At 33.8% G+C, this 27,686-nt stretch overlaps 1 protein-coding gene across 10 annotated transcripts; it reads right to left on the bottom strand.

Moving 5' to 3' along the window:
- Positions 1-115: 115 nt before the first annotated feature.
- On the bottom strand, positions 116-27,686 carry LOC144975125 (uncharacterized). Of its 10 annotated transcripts, none has more exons than XM_078918884.1 (18): positions 27,561-27,675; positions 26,206-26,308; positions 24,950-25,058; positions 22,877-22,956; positions 21,223-21,256; positions 20,274-20,320; positions 19,518-19,545; positions 18,511-18,584; positions 17,430-17,457; positions 16,805-16,884; positions 15,400-15,427; positions 14,863-14,933; positions 13,318-13,333; positions 9,751-9,821; positions 8,255-8,270; positions 6,509-6,585; positions 4,771-4,801; positions 116-2,273 (listed from the first exon to the last, which is right to left on the bottom strand). In XM_078918884.1, the coding sequence occupies exons 2-18, from the start codon at positions 26,299-26,301 to the stop codon at positions 1,891-1,893; spliced, it is 1,269 nt and encodes a 422-aa protein (XP_078775010.1). In that variant the 5' UTR covers positions 26,302-26,308; positions 27,561-27,675; the 3' UTR covers positions 116-1,890. The 10 variants fall into 10 exon arrangements, with proteins under 10 accessions (XP_078775010.1, XP_078775012.1, XP_078775013.1 ...); XM_078918886.1 differs by having other exon boundaries at positions 26,257-26,308; XM_078918887.1 differs by having other exon boundaries at positions 26,275-26,308.

Raw genomic sequence — 27,686 nt, 5'->3', positions numbered from 1 at the left:
TCTGTCATACGAGTATCTAAATTTCCTGTGATCATAGAAGTTCATATCTACATATATAATATAATTAAAGATAATTTTATGGTTCATATCACAATAATTCATCCATCAAAAATAATTATAACCAACATGACGATTTATTCATCAAAATCATACATCAAATGAAACCATTGTATTTCATTAAAAATACAATCGTATCAGATATTTATAATATCATTTGGCATACTTGACAACAAAATGACAAACAAATAAGAATCAGTTGCGAACTAGAGAAATAGGCCTATAATTCCTCCAATATATTTCTTTTTTGAAAGCCACGTAGGTACAAATCATCGCCTATGGCAAGTTACAAAGATCAAGTGCTGAATTATACAAAATATTAATATTGATGTTTTTATTTTGATTAAAAATGTTGGGTGAAAAACGAAAGGTAAATAACAATTGGATACAATTTTTAAAATGGTGGGATATTTATAAATTCCATAAATAGTGTAGATGAAAAGGTGAAATAAGGCCATTTTAAAATACTAGGCCCTACCTCATGATATGATAGGGAGCAGACATATCAATAAAGATGGGAAATCAAGGGAATAAAGAATCAACGATGAAAAAAGAGAATTGAAATATATCTGAGTCAAGGATTCAAACTCGGGACCACTAAACATGCTCAAAGTGTTTTACAAGGAGTCCTGAGCCAACAGCAACATTTAATATGAAGGACGAGACATGACGTCTGTTACTGTTAGACAATATTACAATTTTTTCGGACAGAGTCAACGCTGTCAATGGCCAGATGCTCATTTTACACCTGGGTATGGGGAGAGTGTGAGTAAAGAGCCTTTTCCAAGGACTCAACTATGAGCCGCTCAGCACAGGACTCAAACCCTTGACTTTCCAGTGTGAAAGCGAGTGTCATACCACTAGACCACATAACCGCATTGTCACATTTACAACACCCACTGTTTGGCTGGGAGAGAGAACTTGATAGACAAAAGCACTAGCAAACACATTACAACAAATTAAATTTTTTTAAAAGTTAGGAGCAGGCTTTTATATTTATAATGAAGAAAAATGAAGAGTATAGAAATATTTATGTATAATGACTGTGCGCCTCAAAATAATTTTAAAAATGTTGGTGCATGGCACATCGACTTTTCCTTTTAAATTTTATACAAAGCTCAATCAAAATACATCTTTCATTCATGTTTTGCTGTGTCTTAACCGCAATATTCATTTTCATGTTAACATGACCGAAAGAAATCAAATAACTTGCACTGGAAGACAAAGAGTCATCTTATTTTTTTATAACCTAGAAATAATTTCCTGTCTTTATTAAATGTGGTGATTTTTTCAGATACCTCTTCTATGATTGAAATACAAAAAAACAAAAAAACAACAGTATTTCAATGGGTAGAAACTTGTTTTCTTTGGAAAAGAAGGTCTTCAAGACTTGCCACTTTTTTAAAAGAATTGACTTGGACAAAAAAAAAATGCAATTTGATCTACCAATCAAATTTGATATCCAAAAACTATAGATGAAACTCCCTGTTTAACTTATAATCAATGTTTTTCAAATTTAAATCTCAACATTTCAAACATTTATATTTTAAAAAATCATTTTCTGACATATTCATTAACAAAGTGAAAGACATACATGAAGCAAATGGAGACCTCAAACTCACAATACAACCACAATTGGATTTACACTTCTGTCAATTATAGTCTTTTTGCCTTTTCTTTGAGAAATGTCAGCACAATTAAGTTAATTTAGTTAATTTCGAAATTGTAGACATGCTTCAATAGAAATAATTTACCTGACTGACTTGGCTTATTTGAGATGAAATCTTTTTCATCTTTTTATTTTTTTCCAATTAAAAATAATTTCTTGTCAACTTAACATTCCAATAAAGAACCACTGAATATGACAGCAATCCCACAATCCTCAGTTTGACCTTTGCCTTCAATCCAAACTATCTGCCCGGCCGTGCACGCCCATGTAACATCCACTTTCGCTGTGCCTCTTTTCCATTTTGTATTGGCTTGATTGGCAATTTTCCCGTCATCTTTTCTAATACAACACTGAAAGTTTTCATTTCCTAATTTGCGTGCAATGAATTTGTAACTCCCATTCACTGGGATTGTGTAATGGCAGGTTTTCTCATTGAAAAAGGCACATTTCACTTTAGAGCTGCAATACATATTAATTGTTGTGAATTCGTCTGCTGTTAGAGATGTCGGTTTAAGTGTGACATTGAATTTGCTTCTGGAAATACGATCTGGAGAAGAAAAAAAATGGGGAAAGAAATCAAAACTCATGAAATTGTATAATTGTTCATGTATCAAATGCTCTCTAAAATAGCAATTAAATAAATCTAGGTGTAGAAGGAATGAAATTGAGGTCACTCAGCTCTTTGTTATTGTTTTTAGCCAGTCATTTTTACGAGTTGTTCTTACTAAATTGTATTAACCAGACTATAAACGCTCAAAGTTACACATAGTTTTATATGTTGGAATGTTATATATATATATATATATATATATATATATATATATATATATATATATATATATATATATATATATATATATATATATATATATATATCTGGCTGACAGATGTTATGATTGTTTTGGCTGAATGCATAGCATCAATACAATCCTACCCTACTTAAGATTGTGTTTTATAAAAAAAATTTTATTGGTGCATTTAGTTCAGTTTTTATTGATGAAAATTATAGCAGTGAGATGATAGAGAAATCAGAGAGGTAGGACTGCCAAGGCAACATTTGAGAATAATGGCCCAGAATTGAGTACGCTGGAGGAGCATAGTTACAAATTAGGGAGCAGGCACTATTGGGTGGACTCTATGGTGTCATAGTAGCACGTTTGACCGGTAATCAAAAAGTTTGAGGTTCAATCTTCAGTTAAGGCAAGCTGATTTTTTTCTTCTATTTTTCTTTCTCATTGGTTTGACACAGTGGAACTCGAATACAACGGGTATATTGGGACTAGCAAAAAATCCCAGTTGAAGCCAAGTCCCGTTATATCCATGCATAAGGAATTTGAAGAGAAGCAATACTGGGGGGAAAAAAAAAAACACACACACACACACAAGGAACACATTTCGAGTTACCTCCCTAAGAAAATAAATCAGACGACATGACTGTGACTTTCATTCCTGTAACTCCCCCAAATCACCATAACTCACCCCCTTTCTTCCAATTAGTTCAGGACACAAGGTGGGTTGTTGGAACAATGCAACGTGTAATTCTACCTTCCTCCTTTCCTCTGCTTTCCACCCATTCCAACTGCACCACTGACAGCCACTAAGTACACTTTAAAACACAAGTAGTGCACAACCCTAGCCTCAGGCTTCACGTAGAGCTCTTCACCAACTCACTTCTCATTGGGCATAGTTACCTAATCAGTCACGAGACGCACATCCCTCACTCTACGTGTAACATAATAGGCCTAAGTGTATCAACATGTTGATAGGTCAGTCACACATCTCTCAAAAGCCCTTTGTTGTGTCGTCACGGATAAACAAAGTTCACAGAGAAACATCAATAGTACACACAATAACTGCAATTCACCCACTCCCACCTCATCTCCGTCCCCTATAATTTATGTGTGTCATAACGTGTACCTTCCTCTTTTCTTCTTGAGTACGTAGGCTTCCTCAACTTGGTACTAAACTTGCAACTCACACCCCCATTGTTACAGTGTTCCAAGAAATATTTCCCCGTTATAGCCATGCATGATTTATATGAATTATATAGGCTGTAGAATGGGTATTTAAAAATTTCCTGCTGTAGCTGATTGAGTTCCCATCGCAATCGAGGCTGTTATACGTGAGCTGTACTTTTTTATACACACCTTTTCAGATATCAATCTTTAACTAGTGCCTGCTCCTTAATTTGTCACTTTGACAATTCACAATGTAAGTCTTCGGCCTCGTTCTTTTGTATTCAATGTTTGTTTGTTTTGGAGTGGGAAGAGTTTTACAATGGAAATGTGTAGTCTTGTGAAGAATATAAGTGTTAAATCAGAGGTCATTTTAAAATTGAAGAATGGTTTTCCAAAACTCCTTATCTCCGTTTTTCCCATTTAAAAATAATAAGGATTACATAGGTCTATCCATATTAATCTAAGGAAATTCTGATGCCAATTGATGCTTAAAATAAATTTAACATTTCAATTTAGCTCATGGACAGAAAATCTCAAAAAGTAAAAAAATCGACTTGAGGTTTTTTTTTTTTTAGAAAACCAGCCTTCAGTTGCAGAATACAAACTGGGACAATTTTCATTGAAACTTGAGTTTAAAAAAAAAGAAAGAAATTCCATTTATTCATCCCCAAAGAGAATTTCTTAAATTTAAGGTCTATTCCAAGGGAAAACTGGAGTAAGCCATATCAAAATACTGCTAGGATAAAGTGACTTTTGTTAGATTCGCTCAGCGCATTACGGAAATCAATCTTGGTATTATTTTGAGTTTAAAACACAGACCTTACCCCTGAGCCGCACTACCCGCCCCCCCCCCCTACTACAAAGTAGACTATAATAGTACAAGTGACATTAACTGGATACTAGAGGGGTGGTTTCAATTTCAAATATTGTATTACACGATAATGGTGGATTATCATGCAAGTTGAGCTATTGCAAGGTGGGTTATGAAGCAGTGACCAAAGTATCTGAAATTTTTGTTTGGAATGAGCATTAGTGATGAATAAGCTGAGGTAAACAGTATAAGGTTAAATACAAGAATAAAAATACCTGTCAAATTATTGTCACCCTGATTTGCAGGCTGGAGGGGGAAAAATTAAATATAATAATATAATTAAAACTGATCCATGCAAGTGAAACAGAAGTGACATACAATCAACCATCCATCACTATTTTTAAAAAGTGCAAAGGCTTACTTACGACTTATGGCCTGTTTGTGCTAGGTCTATATATATATAAAGAGAAACATTAAATGGTTTGATGCAATAATTTGAAAAGAGTATTTTTATGGGGGGCGGGGGTGCAGCTGTGGCTCAGCGGTACGGTCTTTGCTTCATACCCGAAAGAAACTGAGTTCGATCACCCGCCGCTGTGTTATGCGGCCTTGAGCAAGTCACCTCACCTCGCCCTAGCTCAATTTGCACTGCTGCACTGAGGCTGGCACCTAGGTTATTCCAGTCTTCCTTTGGAATAGACCCTAGAGATAAATTTCCCCTATGGGATGAATAAAGGGAATTTTTTTTTCTAAATTAGTCACAAGATTGCTGTAAAAATGACATTTGTCTCCCGAGTTAACATCAAGACTGAAACTGAAACCAATTAAAATGTATTTCAAACACTTTCTTGCTTTCACTAACTATCTATTTTCAATTTGATCATTGTCCTTTTTCAATTGTATTTATTGTACTTACTTGACTCTTTAATTATAGTTCTCTCTCTTAAATCAATGCTCCTCCCCCGCACCCCATTTTTTTGGTAAGAAATTTTAAGAACTGAGTTGTACTTTTAAGATAATAAATACAGAGAACAGCACAAATATATTTATCAATTTATTTATTTGCTCGACTTTGTTCCATGAAAATTTTATTCTTCCTGGATCAGATATATCATGTTTTTGTATAGACAATACGTACTGGCGCTGAAATGACCTGAATGTGTTATAAGCGCCATAAAACCCTTAAAGAAAATCCTTTTAAAAATCAATTCCCAAATTCAGTCATCTCAAGATGGTACTATGTCAGAGGGAAACGGAAACTTAAAATATAATCTTAATCTTGAGGAGAGTAAGTTTTATTTCTTTGACTTCAAGCAATTGAAATTTCTCTTGTTGTCATTTGAAGACCACAGGGGGGGGGGGGGGGGACGTGTCACATCGTGTAGCCATTGTTATGTTATGGCCTGACACTGAAATCCAAAAGGACTGGCAGTTTGATGTCATTATTTGTTTTTTACACCGCCTAGTGAGTTGTCGTTAGTAGTGCTCATGGAAACAAGTTATTTCATTGGTTGAACTATTGAATACAACTCACGATTTGTTTTCTTTTGTGGCAAAAGACTGGCGTTTTGACGTCATTTTTTGGTCAGTGTCAGGCCATAACTTTACAAAGGCCATGGTCACACAGACTCTTGAGAAAACACAATTTTTAATTTTGGAAGCCCTTTACTCTGTATTGGTTTGTTTTGTTTTTCCTCCTCTTTTTAACATGATATTGGTCCCCTTCTTCAGTAAATTCATATTTTCATATTAAACGTTGACAAATGAACGATATGCTAAGGGACATAACTCATGAAATTTTATTTTGTGAAATGTACTTTTTTTCCCCTGTGGTCTTCATTTGGCGTGATTAGTGTTAGACCATTTGCCCGTTCGGCTGTGAAGAGGCTGTTGAAACAAAGTTGTAGGCTTTGAAAATGATGTGAGAAAATATTATACATTTCAATATACATTCTATTTCATCCTTAATTATCATGGATTATATTTGTGAATCCAAACCATTAAAATACTCACATCATCCACTGCAGAGTCACCTGATGGACTGGCATCATTTTGGATTTGGCTATCATCCTCCATTAATTCAGAGCTGCCTATTAAAAAAACAAACCAAGCGATACAGATTAACCTAGAAACAAATTTTCTACAAAAACAAAATAAATCATCAAAATTATATAAGGATACTTAGTGAAAGCACTTCCCTTTGAGAAAGATCAACAGTTTCATAATTATTTATTTATAATCACAACTGATTTTACTCTTGATGATTTTAAAACATACTTATGTTTATGTTTTTATGTTTTTAAGGGTTTTAAGGCACTTGTGGCACATGTAGGTCATTTCAGCACCAGAAGAAAATTGGGTAGTCAAAATAAATTCTAGATTTACGACTGAAAGTACACGAGAATAAGTAAGACAAAGGGGAATGGTTCAAATAGGGAACAGATGTAGATTCCAAGAGCATATCATCAGTGACTTAGTTTGAGACCACCTAAAAGTCTCATCAAGACATAGCACAAGATTCCACTAAGAGGAATACACTTAAATGCTTACAAATCGTATGCTAAAAATAAAATATATATCAGTACATAACAGAGATGTTTTACAAGGAGAAAAAAATATCACCTCCCAAAACTACACTTCCCAAAACTAACACCACACACTTGACTGTTTCCCTCTCAGCCAAGGACTCCAAACAAAACCAAGTAATCCCATTCCAAGACAAAGACAGAAAGCAAATCAGAAAAAAGGGTATAGGGGGATAGAAGACACAGCAAGTGACCTCCTGCCCACCATGGGTGATCAAAAGACCTCACCCATGTTCCATACTTAGAATTGATGAATGTTGACGTGTCACCAATTTAAACATTAAACTTTCACAAAAGTATTTCTTTCTGCTCAATCATTGTTCATACAATTTGATTTATCAAGGTAACGTAATAATTGAAGACACGTAAGGCAAGGATAGGAAAGAGAGCCCTGGACAACCTCAAACTTCTTTATTGCTTCCTGCTTATTGTAATCCTTAACTCTCTTGAGAAAATCGAGAATAGAAAATCGAACAAATTTGTTCAATTTCCAATAAGGGTGAAGTCGAGAGAGTTAAACATATAAAACAGTTATTCAACTCTTTTCAGTGTCATAAAAAAACAATCTTACCTCCTTTTCTTCAATGACTATAATTATAAACCATACTACAGCATATAACCAAAATACTGTGATCGCGCAAAATAATCTATTTATTCCTCAGATTAACTATCTACACAATCGCAATGCCACGATTTTTTATGCATTATCCCTCTCTAATTTTTAGTATAATATCATGTAACTGTTACCAGTTTATAAAGTATTGTCATAATCATTTGATTCTTTTAAAATATTTGACAAGAATTTTATCATAAGTATAATCGACACATAGTCATCATAAAAATATATCCGCTTGTTGTTCCACTGTACTTTTTTAGACTTATAATGTTCTTTGCCAATATTTATTTAATTTATTAACATTTGATATTTCTTTGATATATTACCGAATTGTGTTGTGATACAGAATTATAATTTCCCTACAAGGATCAATAAAGTATATCTTATCTTACCTTATCTTATCTTATAACGTTTGTCAAGTCCAATGTATATATAATCAAAACAATGGAGAGAAAAAAAAAACAAACAAAAAAACCCAACTAAAAACAATTGAACCAACAACAACAACAACAACAAAATTCAAATAACAAAACAACAAAAAACATGCAGGATGCATACCTCTTCCATCCGAACTCTGCAAGAGCAAAAGATGATAAGAGTAAATCAAATATTTAAAATGTCTTGTTCAGACTATGTTTCATTACTTTGACATTGGTTCTGGATGCAGTATCAGAAAATAAGAGAGAGAAAAATAAAAGCACGGCTTTTTCTGAAGAACATATTAAACTGTATTTTTCTCTCACTTATATGGCATCAATTTTCTAAATTTTATCTTACACACGTGCCTGATCCAATCTAATAATTTCATATAGGTATTGTTCATTTCAATGGCATATTTCAAAAGCACTGTTTTATCCCCGTTGATAAACAATAAAGCCATCACGTCTGTACACTGTTTTATCCCATTAATAAACAATAAAGCCATCACGTCTGTACACTGTTTTATCCCATTAATAAACAATAAAGCCATCACGTCTGTACACTGTTTTATCCCATTAATAAACAATAAAGCCAACACGTCTGTACACTGCTAAGCCACCTTTTAAAATCTCAGCCAGAAATTTTTTGCTTCAAATATTCATTTATTAAGATGAACCAAAACATTGTTTGAATAGGTTCAAGGTTAAACTCCTTCAGCGCTGAGGCTACATTCGCATTTCCGCCTCAAAATGGTGGACACCTGATTGAGGCAACACGAGAATGACAAGCTACGATAAAGCAACATTCAAATTCAGCGCATAATCTCAATTAAAATACCCCCTTAGGGCCAATTGAATGTTCGGATGAAAGAAATGATACCATTGGTTCAATTTATAGAACTTTTGTAGAAAGTAGGATTGGATCACATTATTATTTTTGCCTTTCAAGACCGGCCGCATTGAGCGACCATTGTCCAGTAGAACAGATTGTGCTCTGGCCAAACAGTGCGGCCAATGGCGCTGAAAGAGTTAAGAATTTTTGACAAGTGGAGGATCCTTTAATAATTAATATAAATCTGGAGTAAAATGATTCTGACCATATTGTAAAATGGGATTTTGGCTGCACACATCTGAACGTTGCAACATTCTGGATGTGACAAATTAACCACTAACAATCTGTGACCCCCACCATTCAATATCGGCATCAATACAATTCTGCACCAGTTTCGAATTGAGAAATTAGTCGCCACATTACAATTTTTTTTTAAGTGAAAGTGTCATTCCTTTGTAATGTTTAATATATTTAATTTTCTAAACCTATTTCTAATAGTCAGAATAAAATGTAAATAGTTTCAAATCAAAGAACAATCATTCCCCTTTACGATGATAGTTATAGTTGTGTATTTTTTTCAAATAGCTCATGTATACATCTTTTAATGATATGAGGTAATTTTTTGAAAGAGTTACCTCCCTGCTAATGGGCATAGATTGTAGTAAATGCTGGGCAAGGGCTGGCTTTTATGGGTAAAGGAAAAATTCATGAATCATTCATTCTTTCTCTCTCACTCACTCGATCTCTCAAGATTCATTCAATCTCACCGTTTATTTTCCATTCTTATAACAAGGTTTACTTACTTCTTTTGATTTGAAATCAGAAGATGGGTTCACTGCTTCCAAAGAGATGACTGAACCTGTCTTAGACCTGCCTGTGGACAGAAGCAATGTTTAAAATGTTTATGTAATATTGTAATCCTTTTGAGACATAAACAATCCAGACTACAATCACAATTCATAACAACAGATACTCTACCAGGCTTCATAACATTGACAAATTCTATTAGCCATTCACAATAACAATAACATACAAATACAGATTTTTTTTTTCCTCAAATACTACATGAATGGAAAAAAAGTACACGTGTAAACTACTACTTGTCATAGCAGAAATCAAAGACCTCACAGTAAGGTTAAATGACTGGAGTGACAGAGATTAGTGTGTTGTGATAGTTTTAGGAGATTTTGAGGAAAGAAATACAGGACATTCAAATTAAGTCACCCGATGCTGTATTGATGGTCACTGGCGATTTTAACCAATGTAACGATTTTACTCTCCCGGGACTTCATCAATACGTGGACTGCGAGACAAGGGACAAAAAAACATTAGATTTATTCCTGTGTAATATTAAAAATAGTTATAAATGTTTACCCCGTGCCCCATTAGGTTTATCTGACCACTGCATGCTCTTGCTACTCCCCACCTACCGCCCTGTTTTTAAACGTGTAAAACCAGTAAAGAAAAGTGTACAGATCTGGAACGGAAGTGTGTGTGAAGATTTGCGTGGTTGTTTTGAATGCACTGACTGGAATGTTTTTATTGAATCATGTGATAGTGTGGATGAGCTGAATGACTGTGTGAGTGAGTATTTAAAATTCTGTGAACAGCTAGTGTCTTGTAAAAAAGAAATAAAATATTATCCTAACAACAAGCCTTGGATAACAAAAGATCTAAAACTTTTATTGAACCAAAAGAAAAACTCTCTATACTAGTGGAAACAAAAAAGATCTGAAAACAAAACAAAAAGAGATAAAGAGGGTAATATCTAGTTGTAGAGTTAAGTACAAAAATAAAATTGAAAAATGCTTTTCTTCTGGGGATATACGGGACACGTGGCGGGGGCTTAAAACTGCTGTGAACTATAATCCAAAGCCCACGATTATATCAGAAGATATCGAAATTGAAACTTTAAATAAATTTTATTCACGTTTCGACACAGCAAACAAATTTGATATTGAAAATGAAAAACATAAATTAGACAGGGCTTTGGAAGATGAAATGACTATTGAGGTCAGTGAAGAGGAAACGAGATTCGTATTTTCGAAACTAAACGAGAGGAAGGCTGCTGGGCCGGATGGATTGAAAGGAAAACTATTAAAAGAATGTGCCCACCAGCTTTCCCCCATTTATACACATATTTTTAACTGGTCCCTCCAATGCGTTTCGATCCCTGAAATTTGGAAAACTTCAAAAATTATTCCTGTTCCAAAAAAAGAAAAACTTGAAACTATGAACGATCTCAGACCTGTTGCACTGACTTCAATAGTCATGAAATCTTTAGAAAAACTTGTTCTTGTTAAAATTAGGAATCAGTTTATGCCATTGAGTGATAGTCATCAATTTGCTTACAAACCAGGACGTGGCGTAGAGGATGCCATTTTGCTGTTTACAAACAACATCTACAGGCATCTAGATCACGCTAGGAGCTATTGCAGATTGCTTTTTGCAGATTTTTCTTCAGCGTTCAATACAATGCAACCTCAGTTGGTTGTTCAAAAATTGACTAGTCTGAATTTAAACAAGTATATAATTGCTTGGGTGCTCGAATTTCTTACGGAGAGAGCACAATATGTTCAATTAGGACAAAACAAATCTTCCTGTATAACTACAAATACTGGTGCTCCTCAGGGTTGTGTATTGTCCCCTGTATTATTCACAATATACACGAATGACTGTAGAAGTCAAAACCTGAGTGTACCTTTAATAAAGTTTGCAGATGACACCGCTCTTCAAGGCCTCATAACAAATGGCAACGAAGTGGCTTATAGGCAAGAAATTGATAGATTTGTGTCTTGGTGTGATGCCCACCACCTAGAGCTTAACATAAGCAAGACAAAGGAGCTAGTGATTGACTTTAGGAGAGTGAAGGAACCGATAGAACCGTTAAAATTAAAGGACCAATTCGTCCAGCGAGTTCCTCACTACAAATACCTTGGTGTAACGATTGATGACAGGCTCAAGTGGGATGAACACTTGAAAATAATTAGGCATAAGATGTGCAGACGTACATATTTTTTATCAAAACTCTCTCAGTTTAGAATAGATAAAACCCTCTGCACATTATTTTATAGAGCAGTCATCGAAAGTGTTTTGTCATTTTGTATAACAGCTTGGGGAGGCAATTGCTTAGCAGTGGAAAGGAACAAAATAAATTCAAATATTAAAAAATCCATTAAACGCTATATAAATGATGTTGACGATGTAGATCTTTTATACGAGAAATTTTGTATAAATAAAATAACTAAAATATTAAATGACCAGTATCATCCACTAAGACCATCAATTATTATGTCAGAAAGAAGTGGTCGCCCTTTCTCTATTTCAACGAAAACAGAGAGACACCGAAAATCTTTTCTGCCGTCCAGTATTAGGCTTTATAACAACAAGCAATAATCATTTTATATAATTATTTCTCATTTTTACTTTAAAAAAATATAAATATTAATTTATTAATTTATTTGTTTTGCAATCTTTTCAATTTTCAATTTATAGTGACAGTTTTAACTATTTTACAGTGTTTGAAATTATTCATATTATAAAGCGCAGCTCTGGTTATAGAGCTGCTCCTTTTTTATATATATACATCCTATTTCCATTGTATTTTTATCTTATGTGTAAATTATAACACGTCTGTACAAAAAATTTCCTTTTTGGGATGCAATAAAGTATTATTATTATTATTATTATTATTATTATTATTATTATTATTATTATTATTATTATTATTATTATTATTATTATGATTTGTATGAGATTTGTAGTGATGGACGCAGTGTGCCTTTTGCATCTTATACACTTGAACTTGAAAAATAATGATGATGATGATGATGATGATGATGATGATGATGATGATGATGATGATGATGATCATCGTAATACCACGAATTTTTATGTATTATCCCTCTCTAATTTTTAGTATAATATCATGTAACTGTTACCAGTTTATAAAGTATTGTCATAATCATTTGATTCTTTTAAAATATTTGACAAGAATTTTATCATAAGTATAATCGACACATAGTCATCATAAAAATATATCCGCTTGTTGTTCCACTGTACTTTTTTAGACTTATAATGTTCTTTGCCAATATTTATTTAATTTATTAACATTTGATATTTCTTTGATATATTACCGAATTGTGTTGTGATACAGAATTATAATTTCCCTACAAGGATCAATAAAGTATATCTTATCTTACCTTATCTTATCTTATAACGTTTGTCAAGTCCAATGTATGTATAATCAAAACAATGGAGAGAAAAAAAAAACAAACAAAAAAAACCCCACTAAAAACAATTGAACCAACAACAACAACAACAAAAAATAATAAAAAAACAAAACAACAAAAAACATGCAGGATGCATACCTCTTCCATCCGAACTCTGCAAGAGCAAAAGATGATAAGAGTAAATCAAATATTTAAAATGTCTTTTTCAGACTATGTTTCATTACTTTGACATTGGTTCTGGATGCAGTGTCAGAAAATAATAGAGAAAAAAAGTAAAGCACGGTTTTTTCTGAAGAACATATTAAACAGTATTTTTCTCTCAGTTATATGGCACCAATTTTCTAAATTTTATCTTACACACGTGCCTGATCCAATCTAATAATTTCATATAGGTATTGTTCATTTCAATGGCATATTTCAAAAGCACTGTTTTATCCCCGTTAATAAACAATAAAGCCATCACATCTGTACACTGTCTTATCCCATTAATAAACAATAAAGCCATCACGTCTGTACACTGTTTTATCCCATTAATAAACAATAAAGCCATCACGTCTGTACACTGTTTTATCCCATTAATAAACAATAAAGCCATCACGTCTGTACACTGTTTTATCCCATTAATAAACAATAAAGCCAACACGTCTGTACACTGCTAAGCCACCTTTTAAAATCTCAGCCAGAAATTTTTTGCTCCAAATATTCATTTATTAAGATGAACCAAAACATTGTTTGAATAGGTTCAAGGTTAAACTCCTTCAGCGCTGAGGCTATATTCGCATTTCCGCCTCAAAATGGTGGACATCTGATTGAGGCAACACGAGAGTGACAAGCTACGACAAAGCAACATTCAAATTCAGCGCATAATCTCAATTAAAATACCCCCTTAGGGCCAATTGAATGTTCTGATGAAAGAAATGATACCATTGGTTCAATTTATAGTACTTTTGTAGAAAGTAGGATTGGATCACATTATTATTTTTGCCTTTCAAGACCGGCCGCATTGAGCGACCATTGTCCAGTAGAACAGATTGTGCTCTGGCCAAACAGGGCGGCCAATGGCGCTGAAAGAGTTAAGAATTTTTGACAAGTGGAGGATCCTTTAATAATGAATATAAATCTGGAGTAAAATGATTCTGACCATATTGTAAAATGGGATTTTGGCTGCACACATCTGAACGTTGCAACATTCTGGATGTGACAAATTAACCACTAACAATCTGTGACCCCACCATTCAATATCGGCATCAATACAATTCTGCACCAGTTTCGAATTGAGAAATTAGTCGCCACATTACAATTTTTTTTAAAGTGAAAGTGTCATTCCTTTGTAATGTTTAATATATTTAATTTTCTAAACCTATTTCTAATAGTCAGAATAAAATGTAAATAGTTTCAAATCAAAGAACAATCATTCCCCTTTACGATGATAGTTATATTATAGTTGTGTATTTTTTTCAAATAGCTCATGTATACATCTTTTAATGATATGAGGTAATTTTTTGAAAGAGTTACCTCCCTGCTAATGGGCATAGATTGTAGTAAATGCTGGGCAAGGGCTGGCTTTTATGGGTAAAGGAAAAATTCATGAATCATTCATTCTTTCTCTCTCACTCACTCGATCTCTCAAGATTCATTCAATATCACCGTTTATTTTCCATTCTTATAACAAGGTTTACTTACTTCTTTTGATTTGAAATCAGAAGATGGGTTCACTGCTTCCAAAGAGATGACTGAACCTGTCTTAGACCTGCCTGTGGACAAAAGCAATGTTTAAAATGTTTATGTAATATTGTAATCCTTTTGAGACATAAACAATCCAGACTACAATCACAATTCACAACAACAGATACTCTACCAGGCTTCTTAACATTGACAAATTCTATTAGCCATTCACAAGAACAATCACATACAAATACAGATTTTTTTTCTTCCTCAAACAATACATGAATGGAAAAAAAAAAGTACACGTGTAAACTACTACTTGTCATAGCAGAAATCAAAGACCTCACAGTAAGGTTAAATGACTGGAGTGACAGAGATTAGTGTGTTGTGATAGTTTTAGGAGATTTGTATGAGATTTGTAGTGATGGACGCAGTGTGCCTTTTGCATCTTATACACTTGAACTTGAAAAATAATGATGATGATGATGATGATGATGATGATGACGATGATGATGACAATAACGTTAGTGGAACAATTACAACAAAAGTGTATACCTGTGCCAGTGTTTTGCAATCCATCATTCTGTAACAAGAGAAGAAAATACAAGATTATTATATAGGTGCAAGTCAATCTATTTAATCAAATTAAATTCTTTGGTTTTCTTCATCATTATTATCATCATCACTAACATTATCATCACCATCACCATTATCATCATGATCGTCTTTGTATTCATCATTGTCAACACCACCATCATCATCATCATCACTGTCACCATCATTTTTAAAGAGAGGATGACTGGAACCCTAGTTTATCTCATACAAAAGTACAACTTAACCATAAGGACCACAAAAACGGAAACTGTTTAAGTAAAATAAGCATGAAACGGAGCCAATGAAGAGAGGGGGTAATATTGTTACCTAAATTATTAAATAACAATAGTCAAAAGGATTGGAAGCTTCAAAGTAAGTAACACAAAGATCTGAACAAATGTGTATAAACGGTGTCTGACAAAGCAAGAAAGAAAGATACATGAAAAAAAAAACATCCCAAAAAATCAGTCTACCACGGCTAAACACGTCTGACCGGTAATCAGAAGGTCTGAGTTCTATCCCCAGTCGAAGTAGACTGATTTTGTGGGATGGTTTGTTTTTTTCTTGTATTTTTCTTCCTTGCTTTGTCTGGCACCTTTCACACACACGTGTTCAGATCTTTATCTTACACCGGTGCCTGCTCCCTAGTTTCTTAACTCTCTCTCGAGTTCTTATGCATGGGAAATCAAACAAATTTGTTCGATTTTCCATGAGGGTGAATTTGAGAGAGTTAAAGTAAGTAAAAAAAGACAGATTTAATTTAAATAAATTGCAGCTTCCATTCCATTTGACTCTTGTTATTTCTTTCTTTGAGTTTAACCTTCTCCTTACCAACCATGGGAAAATCGTTACACTCGGTACGATTCAATCAACAATCTTATCATTCTGATTTCTTATGTACATCACAACATTTTTGATACAGCTATAAATAATTGACACAGTGTAGTAGAGCTCAATTTGCTATAAAATATTATGGATAGAATGGTAGAGAGAGGTGGGGGCTGCCTGAAGCCTGGGATCGTGAAAGTACTAATGAAAAGGTGAAAATGGAAAGACTTCAGATGGGAACGGTACCATTCGCATCCAAAGCCTTTCCATTTTCACATTTTTATGGATAAATTGTACTTGTTACTTTTCTGTTTGAGTACCGGTAAGAAAAATCTTTTTTTGTGTGTTGGGTGGGTGTAAAGTTTTGGAGAAAATTCTGAAAATGGCTGGTAAGGGGAGTTAATCAGCAACCTTTGGATCCTAAATTATAAATTAATATTGAAAACAAGTTTCAAAATAATGAAAAAAATGTATAAATTCATCATAACACTTGGAAGGTTTTCATTGGTATTAGGTTCAAACAAATTTAAATATTCACCTCTATTTCATCTTCTGTAGGATGTTCTTTTATCGCATCTTGTTTTTGAGACTCAATTCCAAGACTGTTCTTTTTCTTTTCTGAAAATCGTGTGCAAAAAAATAATCAAATATTTAATATTTCATTATTTTTGCCAGCACATTTTAAAAGTTTAAACACCCTATCTTTAGATATGTTTTGTCTAAGAACTCAAGAGTGCACTGAACTTGCAAATAAATGGTCATTAACTGTGACACGCTGTGACATGATTTTTCTATGACACACGTTTATTGAGTAGCATACATCTGTGTGTTGACCTTTCGATTAGGCATTAGTGATTCCTATGCAATGTTGCAGTGTACAAATCAGATTTTGTCAGGAAGAGTTGAGAAAAGTTGCAATAAAATTGTCAAATTAAGTGTCAGGATCTGACAAATTTGTTCCAGTTAGCCATGGGCCTTGTTCCAATTAGGGGAGATTGAGTAGGGGTTGGGGGGGGGGGGGTGGTTAAAAATGAAGAGAAAATCTTGTTCACTGGGATTTCAATCTGATTTGATGAGTTTCTCGTTTAGATGGATGTCTGTTTTGATTTTACATACTGACTTTTTTTTTTAAATGAGTGAGTTGATATTATGTTTTTACATACCCAAATCTTTACTAAGCATGCCACTGTTCTGTAAAATAAATAAAGAAGAAATAAATGAATGACGAGATACAAATGTAACCCATCTCATCAAACTGGAATTATGGCAAAGTGACATCAATGTAAAAAGGTGAATTTAATGTTAAAATGAAACGAAACTGTGAAAATGGGGTATTCAATGAATGTAATTTTTCCAAAGGTTCGGTAGTCAGAGAGTTAAAAATCACTTGATAGCATCTGATTCACCGCTGCAGACTATTGGTTTGGGACTGGGAGTCACAAATATCCATCCTCCTGAATCTACATCTGCCACGCATCTACTTACATTGCCAGAAAACCTATCACTTGATGAATATCAAGCCCTTTTCATATATCTATTTTCTAAAAAAATTGAAATCATTTTGAATCCATTAACTTTCTAGTATCTAGGCTTGAGATCCACTGCAGGAATGATATAAATGTAACTTAAGTCAAAAAAGTATTTACTATTATCATTTGTTTTGATTTATTTTACTAGAAAAATGAAATAAAATAAATGGCTCTTGTGCAGCTATGTGGTCTAGTGGTATGACACTCGCTTTCGGATCGGAAGGTCCTGGGTTCAAGCCTAGCTGGTGCATAGTTGAGTCCTTGGAAAAGGCTCTTTACTCCCATCTCTCACTGAATTCAGTTGTAAAATGAGTACCTGGCCGTTAACAGCATTGTCTCTGTCCGAAAAATTGTAATATTGCCTAACAGGCATCATGTCACGTCCCACATGTTAAGTGTTGCTGTTGATCAGGGATCCCTTGTAAAAGTTTTTTTATTTTGTTTGTTTCTTTGCTTTTGGTTGTTCTTTTTTATTATTTGGGGGAAGGGGTTGATTGAGTATCCTTATGATATGGCGTAAAATGTTTAAAACATCTCTCTATACTCCATTCGTTTTAAGTAATTTTAACCAAATAGTTGAAATGTTTTCTTTTTCTTTTGATTTTGTTTTCTTCTTTTTTTTAACAGTTGTGTATTCACTTTGTAAAGAGTTGATTTTCAGGCTTGTTTTTTAAATGTGTTAACGTTAAAACAATAAGGTATCAAAACAACATACCGATGAGGTGGAATGCAGAGATGGGTTTATTTCCTGCAGGCTTTTTTCTTTATCTGACCCCATATGAACTTCATCTGGAACATCAAAGAAATTAAATTATTTATCATTTTTACTGTCATTATCATCATCATCATCATCATCATAATCATCATCATCATCAACATTACCATCTTCATTATCATCATCATTATCATAATCACCAAATAGTCGGTGTTAGGGTTGAGTTAGTAAATTGTGACAAATGGCATAAGATGACAATTTTTCTAATCTTTTACGAGAATGGAATTGTTACCGTTAAAAAGTTTCCAGAGAAATCTTCCAGCATACAAGACCAATATCTTTCTGCAATATAATTGTCCTCATCTTGCTATATCAATAACTCGACAGTTAAAAGGAAAACTTAAGTCAATTACCTTATCAAAATATTGTTTTTTGTTTTTAAGGGTTTTACGGCGCTTGCAACACATTTAGGTTATATCAGCGCCAGTAAAAAGGAAGAAAATGGTATAGTAAAAAGTTCTAGAATTACAATTAAAGCACCCAAGAAAAAGTAAGACAAAGGGGAACTGAGAACAAATAGGGATCAGATGTAGATTCCAAGAGCATACCACCAATGTACTTAGTTTGAAATCACCTACAAGTCTCATCCAGACACAAGCATAAAATCCAACAAAGAGGAACACACTCAAATGCTTACATTATACATTCAAAATAAAAATAATAATACATAACAGAGAGATGATTTACAAGGAAAAAAATATCATCTCCCAAAACAATAACTATGCATTTGACTATTTCCATCCCAGCTAGGATCCCGCCAGTGCCAGGACAAAACCAAGTAATCTCATTCCAAGACAAAGACAGAAAGCATGTTGGAAAACAGATATAACGGGATAGAAGACAGTGTGTACCTCCCTGCCCACTATGGGAGGTCAGTTATCAAAATATAAAATACAACAATATTTATCAGCTGTTACAACAGTCTTTTGTATATAATTTTCTAATACCTTTAACATGGCCTCCATCCACCTCCACCTGAAAAAGAATTACATATTTGTTTATCAGTATCTCACTCAATCCTAAAGATTTTTGCTACTTTTCAAAATTTGAAAAAATGTATTAAAAATGAACACGTTCATAGATAATTTTATTCAACTGCCATTAACATGTAAAAATGAAAAAAAAAATTAGCTTTGATACTACGCCTATAATTTGTCTCAGAAAAATGTAATTAATAGGCATGGGGTAAAAGTAATCCGGGTATACTACAGATATAGTTGGTGTTAGGGTTGAGTGAGTTAAAATCTAGAGCATTTGATATACAGTGGAATCCTGATGAGGTCAAACCATCAGACCAGAGAGATTGCTTGACTAAGCAAGATTGATTTTATCCATTATCAATGGAACATACTTAGATAAAGAACAGAACATTTGGGACCAACAAGAGGTGTAGACTTTATGCAGAAGTTGATTTTAAGAGTGTTGAATTTATACAGTTCAACTGTAACATACAACACCCTCTCTCTCTCTCTTTCTTTATTTTTTTTTTCTCTCTGTGTGCTCTTTTCCATACTAATAGAATAAATCTAAATATATGTGGGCCCGTATGGGCTTTAAAATAATTGAAACTTTTTTGTTTTTCAGCTCTGCTTTACGATAAAAGACATTCATTTAATATCCAATTTTCATTTTCTTTAAAATGTCTTTTAAATACGGTAATTAAAAATAAATTCATTTCATAGTCAATATGAAATGTGGCTCACCTCCTCATCGTCCAGGACAGATGGATTCACAATTTCTAGGATTGATTCTGAAACAAATCAAATGATGAAAATGTTGATGCTTCAAGCTCGAAGGAAAAAATAATTATATGTATTGAATTCTAAGCTTCAATTTACTAGATAAAGACATACTGTGGACGTTTCAGGTTTCCTCTTTATCAACAAAACAGGATGAATGAAACACTACTATGATTCACCTATCACATTATCTCATTCGTCTGTAGTGTTTCATTCATCCTGTTTTGTTGATAAAGGTGAAACCTGAAACATCCACAGTATCTGTCTTCGTTTAATAAATTGAAGCTTATAATTCAATACTTATAGTTATTTTAAACAAATCAAATGAAAATAGAAATGTCAAGGTTTCTTCATTGAATTTGTCAATTTTGAGATTCTTAAGATTAGGGAATCAATGATAGTGATAGAACTTTTTTTAAAAACATCGACTGAATGAAGTTAGAAAATAGGCTAAATCAAGACTTTAAAAAAATTGTGATGACCTTTTGAACTTATAATACACAAGAAAGACAAAAGTCTAATGTAAATTTGAAAAAGAAAATTTATCATGAAGTTTAGGAATATAGTATTATATACTGAGTGAGTGAAACAGATATTATATATATATATATATATATATATATATATATATATATATATATATATATATATATATATATATATATATATATATATATATATATATATATATATATATATTGTCAAGTTTTTTGTTGATTTACATCTATGTCATTACTTTGTATTTTCTTTTCATCATTTATTTGCCTAATTATTTTCAGAAATTCATTAGTCGATGGCAATAACCAATGTAAATTTCCATTAGTGGGTAAAAAGTTCATCTTATCTTACATGCTTTTTAAAACTTTATTTGTTGAAGCAAAGAGAGCAATTTGTGGTGAGATACAAACCTTACCTTCTGAACTAAGCTGTCTTGGGGAACTCGGTAACTGGGTATGGATTAAATACAAATATATTTTTTCATTACTGCTGGCAGTCAACGTTCATTAAAGGAATACAAAAATTTACTTATATGATGTGTTAATATAACATAGAAGAAAAAAAAAAGAAAGAAAGAAGATCCTAACAAGTGTTGTAACAAGGCCAACAAAGGTCTCAAAAATAGTGTTGAGAATATTAGCTATTAAGCCAACTAACTTCGTAGCATTTGTATGTGTTGAACCCATGACCTCAAGAAGTCGGGGGAGAGAGGCTCTAGTTAGACTAAGGTTTGAAGCGACTTTTTTTCGGGGGTTGTGGATTGCCCATACGGTAGAGTCACAATCTCCCGGCCAGATGGAGTTGTCATACCAGTAAGGTTGCAGGTTCGAGTCCTCCATCGGCGCTGCAAAGTTTTTATTCTCTGTTGTCTTCTGGCACTTTCCTACTCTCTTCATTTCTTGTTATTCTCAAAAATATAACTTTTCAAAGCATTATTTTGGGATATAACCAATTTCCTCATTATCCATCTAAGAGGCCCCATAACTCTAGTTGTACACTGGATGCCAACCTAAAAAATTCCTATTAATTCCTGAAAAACCCTACCACATTAAGGGCCAAAAAATGTTGTTTAAAACTACAGGAAAATCAATTAATGTGAACCTTTAGAAATGAAAAAATACCTATAAATAGAAAACAGATGCACAGTGCAATGTTCAACTTCTTTACTTCTTTGCAATTATAAAAAACTACGATGACTTTTTATGTTAGAGGATAGTATAAGACGCAAGATAAGTTTGTGTGTGTGTGTGTGTGTGTGTGTGTGTGTGTTTGTGTGTGTGTTTGAGCCAATGCAATTTGTAATTTAAGCACTTAAGAGTCTGATTTTTCAGAGTTACAACACTATATTATAAGACTTCAGCATTATTATTATTATTATTCATGGATGCCAGTGCCAGATCCAAAATTTTTCCAACCTTGAAATTGTAAAAATATGAAAAGTGCTACCGTTTTACTTTTTTTACATGTAAGATGCTATATAACCCAGTACATGATGCTGTGAAATTTTGTCGACCTGGAATTCCGGGCCCAGAGGTCTGGCACCCAGTAGTTCTTAATATCAGCCATTCTTCATTTTTAAAAAATATAAATAGAAAAATGTTTATTATTCCTGTTAATTCACATAAAATGTGTTCATTATAATTGTGCTCGGCTGCAAATCTTTGTATCTGTGTACCTAGCCCTAGCCTGAGGCCTCTTAAAAGTCCCATCCAGACATAGGTTAAGGATCAACGCCAAGACGGGACATACTAGTATGATGAAAAAATACATTTCAATGAAAAAAATAACTGTAATAATAAATGATGGAGAAATGATATAAAAGGCTAACATTGTTCTCTCAAAGATAAAGGAACATTGAACTGTTTCTTTCTTGGCTAAGGATCGCAGCCAGGGCTGTGGCAAAACTAAATAATCTAAATTCACAACAAGGACAGAGAAGAAAGCGGGTGGGGAAAACAGATATAGGGGGGACAGACGGCACAGTGAAAGTGATTTGAAGACCTTATCCCTTTACTGGCGATAAAATAATAAAGAGATTTGTTGCAACATATTTTAAACCTAAAGCTTACCTTCTCATTTTTATCTTTTACTTTTAGATCCTCGACAGCTTTCGAAGGCAACGACTGAGTACCTCTGTCACCTTTGTCAACTGAAAAAGTCAATCCATTTGATCAATACATAAATAAATAAATCGTAAAAAAGGCCATCAAAAATATTTCCATTAATTTGAGTCAAACAGGCAGCTTTTCAAAGCAGAAGTCTTCAATGCAAAAGGAGAACTACGTTGAGAAGCTTTGTGGTTTAGTCGTATGTTTTTCTGTTTGCAACTAGTAGGTCAAAGATTCGAATTCCACTGCAGGTAGCTAAGTTGAGTCCTGGGGAAAAGGCTCTTAACTCACATTTTCTCACCATACTCGGGATGTAAAATGAGTACTTGACAATTAAGAATATTGCCTCTGTCAAATAGAAATCATTAAAAACGTTCTAACTTACACATTCAGTGTTGCAATTGGCTTGGAACCCTTTGCAAAGTGCTTAGAGCAAAATAAGTGTCTATTGTGCTGTAAAAAAAAGCTCACATTTTCACCCCCGTCCCCTCCAAGATATTCTAAGTAAGTAGTCCTACAGAGCCTTTAGGCATGAGCCAAAGTTTGTTTTTTGATTTTGTTTTTAAGGGTTTTACGGCGTTTGCAACACATTTAGGTTATATCAGCGCCAGTAAAAAGGAAGAAAATGGGATAGTTAACAGTTCTAGAATTACAATTAAAGCACCCAAGAGAAAGTAAGACAAAGGGGAACTGGGAACAAATAGGGATCAGATGTAGATTCCAAGAGCATACCACCAATGTACTTAGTTTGAGATCACCTATGTCTCATCCGGACACAAACACAAAATCCAACAAAGAGGAATACAGTCAAATGCTTACATTATACATTTTTAAAAAATATCATCTCCCAAAACAATAACTATGCATTTGACTGTTTCCCTCCCAGCCAGGACTCTGGCCAGGGCCAGTACAAAACCAAGTAATCTCATTCCAAGACAAAGACAGAAAGCATGTTGGAAAACAGATATAAGGGGATAGAAGATGCAGTATGTACCTCCCTGCCTACTATGGGAGGTCAGGAACCCCACCCAGGAGCCAAAGTTTATCCCGGTTTCTAAAACATGAAAAGGACTATAGCAATTGCATGCTATCCTTTAGATACGACACTGGTCTATCACAAAGTACTTTTCACCAGATCTAACAGACCCAGCTACCCAATCACTGCTGGGTCGACAGAGGGGTCAGATAAAAAATCTCGACTTCACATGGGATCGATCTCAGTCCTTTTGCATGTGAAGCGAGTGCTCTACCAACTGAGCTGTCAGGACACCCACCCACTCCCAAAGAAATTTTTACTCGAAAATATTAAAATATAAATATGAACAATCATTTTTCAATCATTGTGTAAGTAAATGATAAAAAGTATTAAACAAAAATGAATATAACAGCTTCAAAAATATCAAACACAGAATGTTTCAGGATACAAACCCTTCTCCAGCCAACAACAAAAAAAACAATGATACATTACTAAAAGACCAGATCAGCAGCAGAGAAAGAAATATGGTCGACACATCCTTTCTGTATAAAAATCTTGGGATGTAAACAAAAAGAAGCATTCACTAGGTGACTAAGGAGGGCCTCAAGAAATTAATAATCAATATATATTGTGGGCGTCCTTGAGATAATCAGTCGCATGGTGAAAAACTTTGAACGGAGATATTGACAATTTTAGTCAAGAGGTCAATTTTTATGGAAAATGAGTTCTCAACAAAAATCATTAAATCAAACATTTTTCTACATATTGAAGAAATATTTTTATTGAATTCTACTCCTAAATATTTTATTTTAATTTTTATATGAAGGTAATTATTATACTTAATTTCAACTCTTGTCAACTTTGGAAGTGATTTTCTCAAAATTAGGGTTTCACACCCTAGCCCATGCATATAACCATAACTTGATGAAAATTCACCCGATTTGCTTCAAATAAAGATTAAATTGCTCAGGAGACATTGGGCTTTAAAAATGAAAAAAAAGCGCAAAACAAAAATTTTCCCCATGTGACTGATTATGTCAGAGACGCAAATATATTACCAAAATCTCCATTCATGAATTCCTGTAGACTCAAACAAGCCTGCATAGCATCTGCAGCCTCAGATAGCAGACCACTTTTATCTTCTTTTTTCTCATATTTTTCAATCAACTGTAAAAGTAATGAGAACAAACATGAAAGACACACCGTAAAACAAAATTGCACTGAAAATTTGTTTGTGGTGACTTGACAATATGTGGCTATGTGGTCTTGTGGTATGACACTCGCTTTCGGATCGGGAGGTCCTGGTTTCGAGCCTCCTTGGAAAAGGCTCTTTACTCACATTCTCTCACCATACACAGGGGTAAAATGAGTACATGGCCATTAACAGCGTTGTCGGAAAAAAATTGTAATATTGCCTAACAGGCATCATATCTCGTCCTACATGTTAAGTGTTGCTGTTGGCCAGGGACCTCTTGTAAACCGCTTTGAGCATGTTTAGTTGATATTGCACTATATAAAAGCTCAATTAAAATTATATTATATATTCTTTATTAGGTATAGAAACAGAACAAACATAACAACTGTAAATCAAAAGTATAAACAAAAATAAATATAACAGCTTTAAAAATTAACAAAATACCAAACACAGAACGTTTTGGGCTCAAAGCCCTTCTTCAGCCAACAACAAAAAAAAACAAACAATAAAAGCATAAATACATCACTAAAAAAACCAGATCGATCGCAGAGAAAATATTCAGTAAGTCCTCTCTGTAGAAGAAAAATCTTACTGGATATACTGAATATTTCTCTGCAGTTGATCTGGTTCCAAGATAAAAGAAAAAAATCCAAAATCAAACAACTTTATAGACATAGAGTCTTGAATGGATTTCAAATTTTTTTCAGTGATAGAGAGAGAGGGAGAGAGAGAGAGAGAGAGAGAGAGAGAGAGAGAGAGAGAGAGAGAGAGAGAGAGAGAGAGAGAGAGAGAGAGAGAGTACAAAAAAAATGTAAAAAAAAAGAAAATGGCTGGAGAGGGACGCAAACCCCTAACACGCTCCACCTTGGTTAAAATTACACGTGTCAAAACATCAGGCAACCTCGCCTTCTCAGTGAAGCGTTTAGCCTTTATATTTTATACCTAATCTCTTCCGGTGTAGGGAATACACACATGTGTATTTGGTACACTGGTATAGGGAAGACACAGGTGTCTATTCAGTATACTGGTGTAGGAAATACACAGTTCCTTTAAGTATTGCCATGCATATTGGAAGGTTTATAAATGTATACAAAGGCTAAACCCATAAAAACCGTTTACAGAATTCAATCTGTCAACATAAAGCATATTGGATAAAGATCTTGTAAGCACACTGTTGGATTCTGTTACTTCAGAAGTCTTTGGAGCCTCAGCCATTGTCTCCCTGGAAAAAAAATTAATAAAGTCAGTGTATGTTATAAGTAAATAAAAATCTACGCCAATTTCAATAAAATAAGTTATAAGACAAGCTATCATGACCGTTATCCAATAGGAAGATAACATTTCCTGTACCACGTACTTTAATTATTAGTATACTGCAATAAATGTTGTTGCTTGAATCTCAAATAAGTAAATATAGATAGTATGCGCTTGGCTAAGAAGTTCACAACATTGCCATCCAGAAGTATAATGGACCAACACACAAATCTATGTGTTTATAGTCAGGTTAATACAGTTTAGTGAGAAGTTCTCATAAACGCAGATGTCAAAAAACAATAACAAAAACCAGAGTGACGTCAACTTCGTTCTGTCTATAGATAGACATATGTTTTTGTTTTAAAGGGATTTAAGGCGCTTGCGGCACATTTGTGTCATTTCAGCACCAGTAAAAAGGAAGACAATGGGATAGTTAAAAAGTTATAGATTTACAATTAAAAGCGCACATTTAAAGTAAGACAAATGGAAATGGCACAAATAGGAAACAGATGTAGATTCCAAGAACATACTATCATTGAGCATGGTTTGAGACAGCCTAAAAGTCTCATCTTGACACAGTACAGGTCAACACTAAGAGGAATACACTCAATTGTTTACAAATCATATGTACAAAAAAATAGATACAATACATAACAGAGAGATGATTTACAGGGGAAAAAAAATTCATCTCACAAAACTATAAAATAACTCTATACATTCGACTGTTTCCCTCCCAGCCAAGAACTCCGATCCGGTCCGGACGAAAATAAGTAATCTCATTCCAAGACAAAGACAGAAAGCAACTGGAAAACTGATGTAGGGGGGTAGAAGACACAGTAAGTACCTATTTGCCCACAATGGGAGGTCAGGAACTCCACCCAGATAGATAGACCTCGTGATAAAAAGCAAGAAGTGTTCTTCGACTTCGAAGTCAATGTTTCAGTCCTGCTACCCGATTTTTTTTTTCAGCTCATTGTTGATTATGGATAGAAAGGAAATCTCGTTCATAATTATCTAGTCCATAATTTAAGTCTTGAAATGTATATGTTATTCAAAAGGTATGAATTTGACCCCGCACTCTGGGGGAAGCAAAACTTTCATAAGTTCTCTATTCTACTTTACTTCAGTAATTTATTGAACGATGGTGAAACCATACTTAATGATTTCTTTTATCTCAAAACATTGCAAAATACCTTATGAACTTATTAGATTTTGATTACCTTTATTGTGATCTTTAAAAAAAATTAGTTTAAAAGCTGGCCTTCCTCTCCATTACTATCTAGGATCTTCACTTCAATCGCTTCTCTCGGTTCTCAATTCTCAAACGACGTCCTGTTCGTTACTAT

Source organism: Berghia stephanieae, chromosome 6, assembly GCF_034508935.2.
Source record: "Berghia stephanieae isolate SIO BIC M18660-M18661 chromosome 6, UCSD_Bste_1.3, whole genome shotgun sequence".
Lineage (NCBI taxonomy): Eukaryota > Metazoa > Mollusca > Gastropoda > Nudibranchia > Aeolidiidae > Berghia > Berghia stephanieae.
This window is presented reverse-complemented; position numbering and strand designations above follow the sequence as displayed.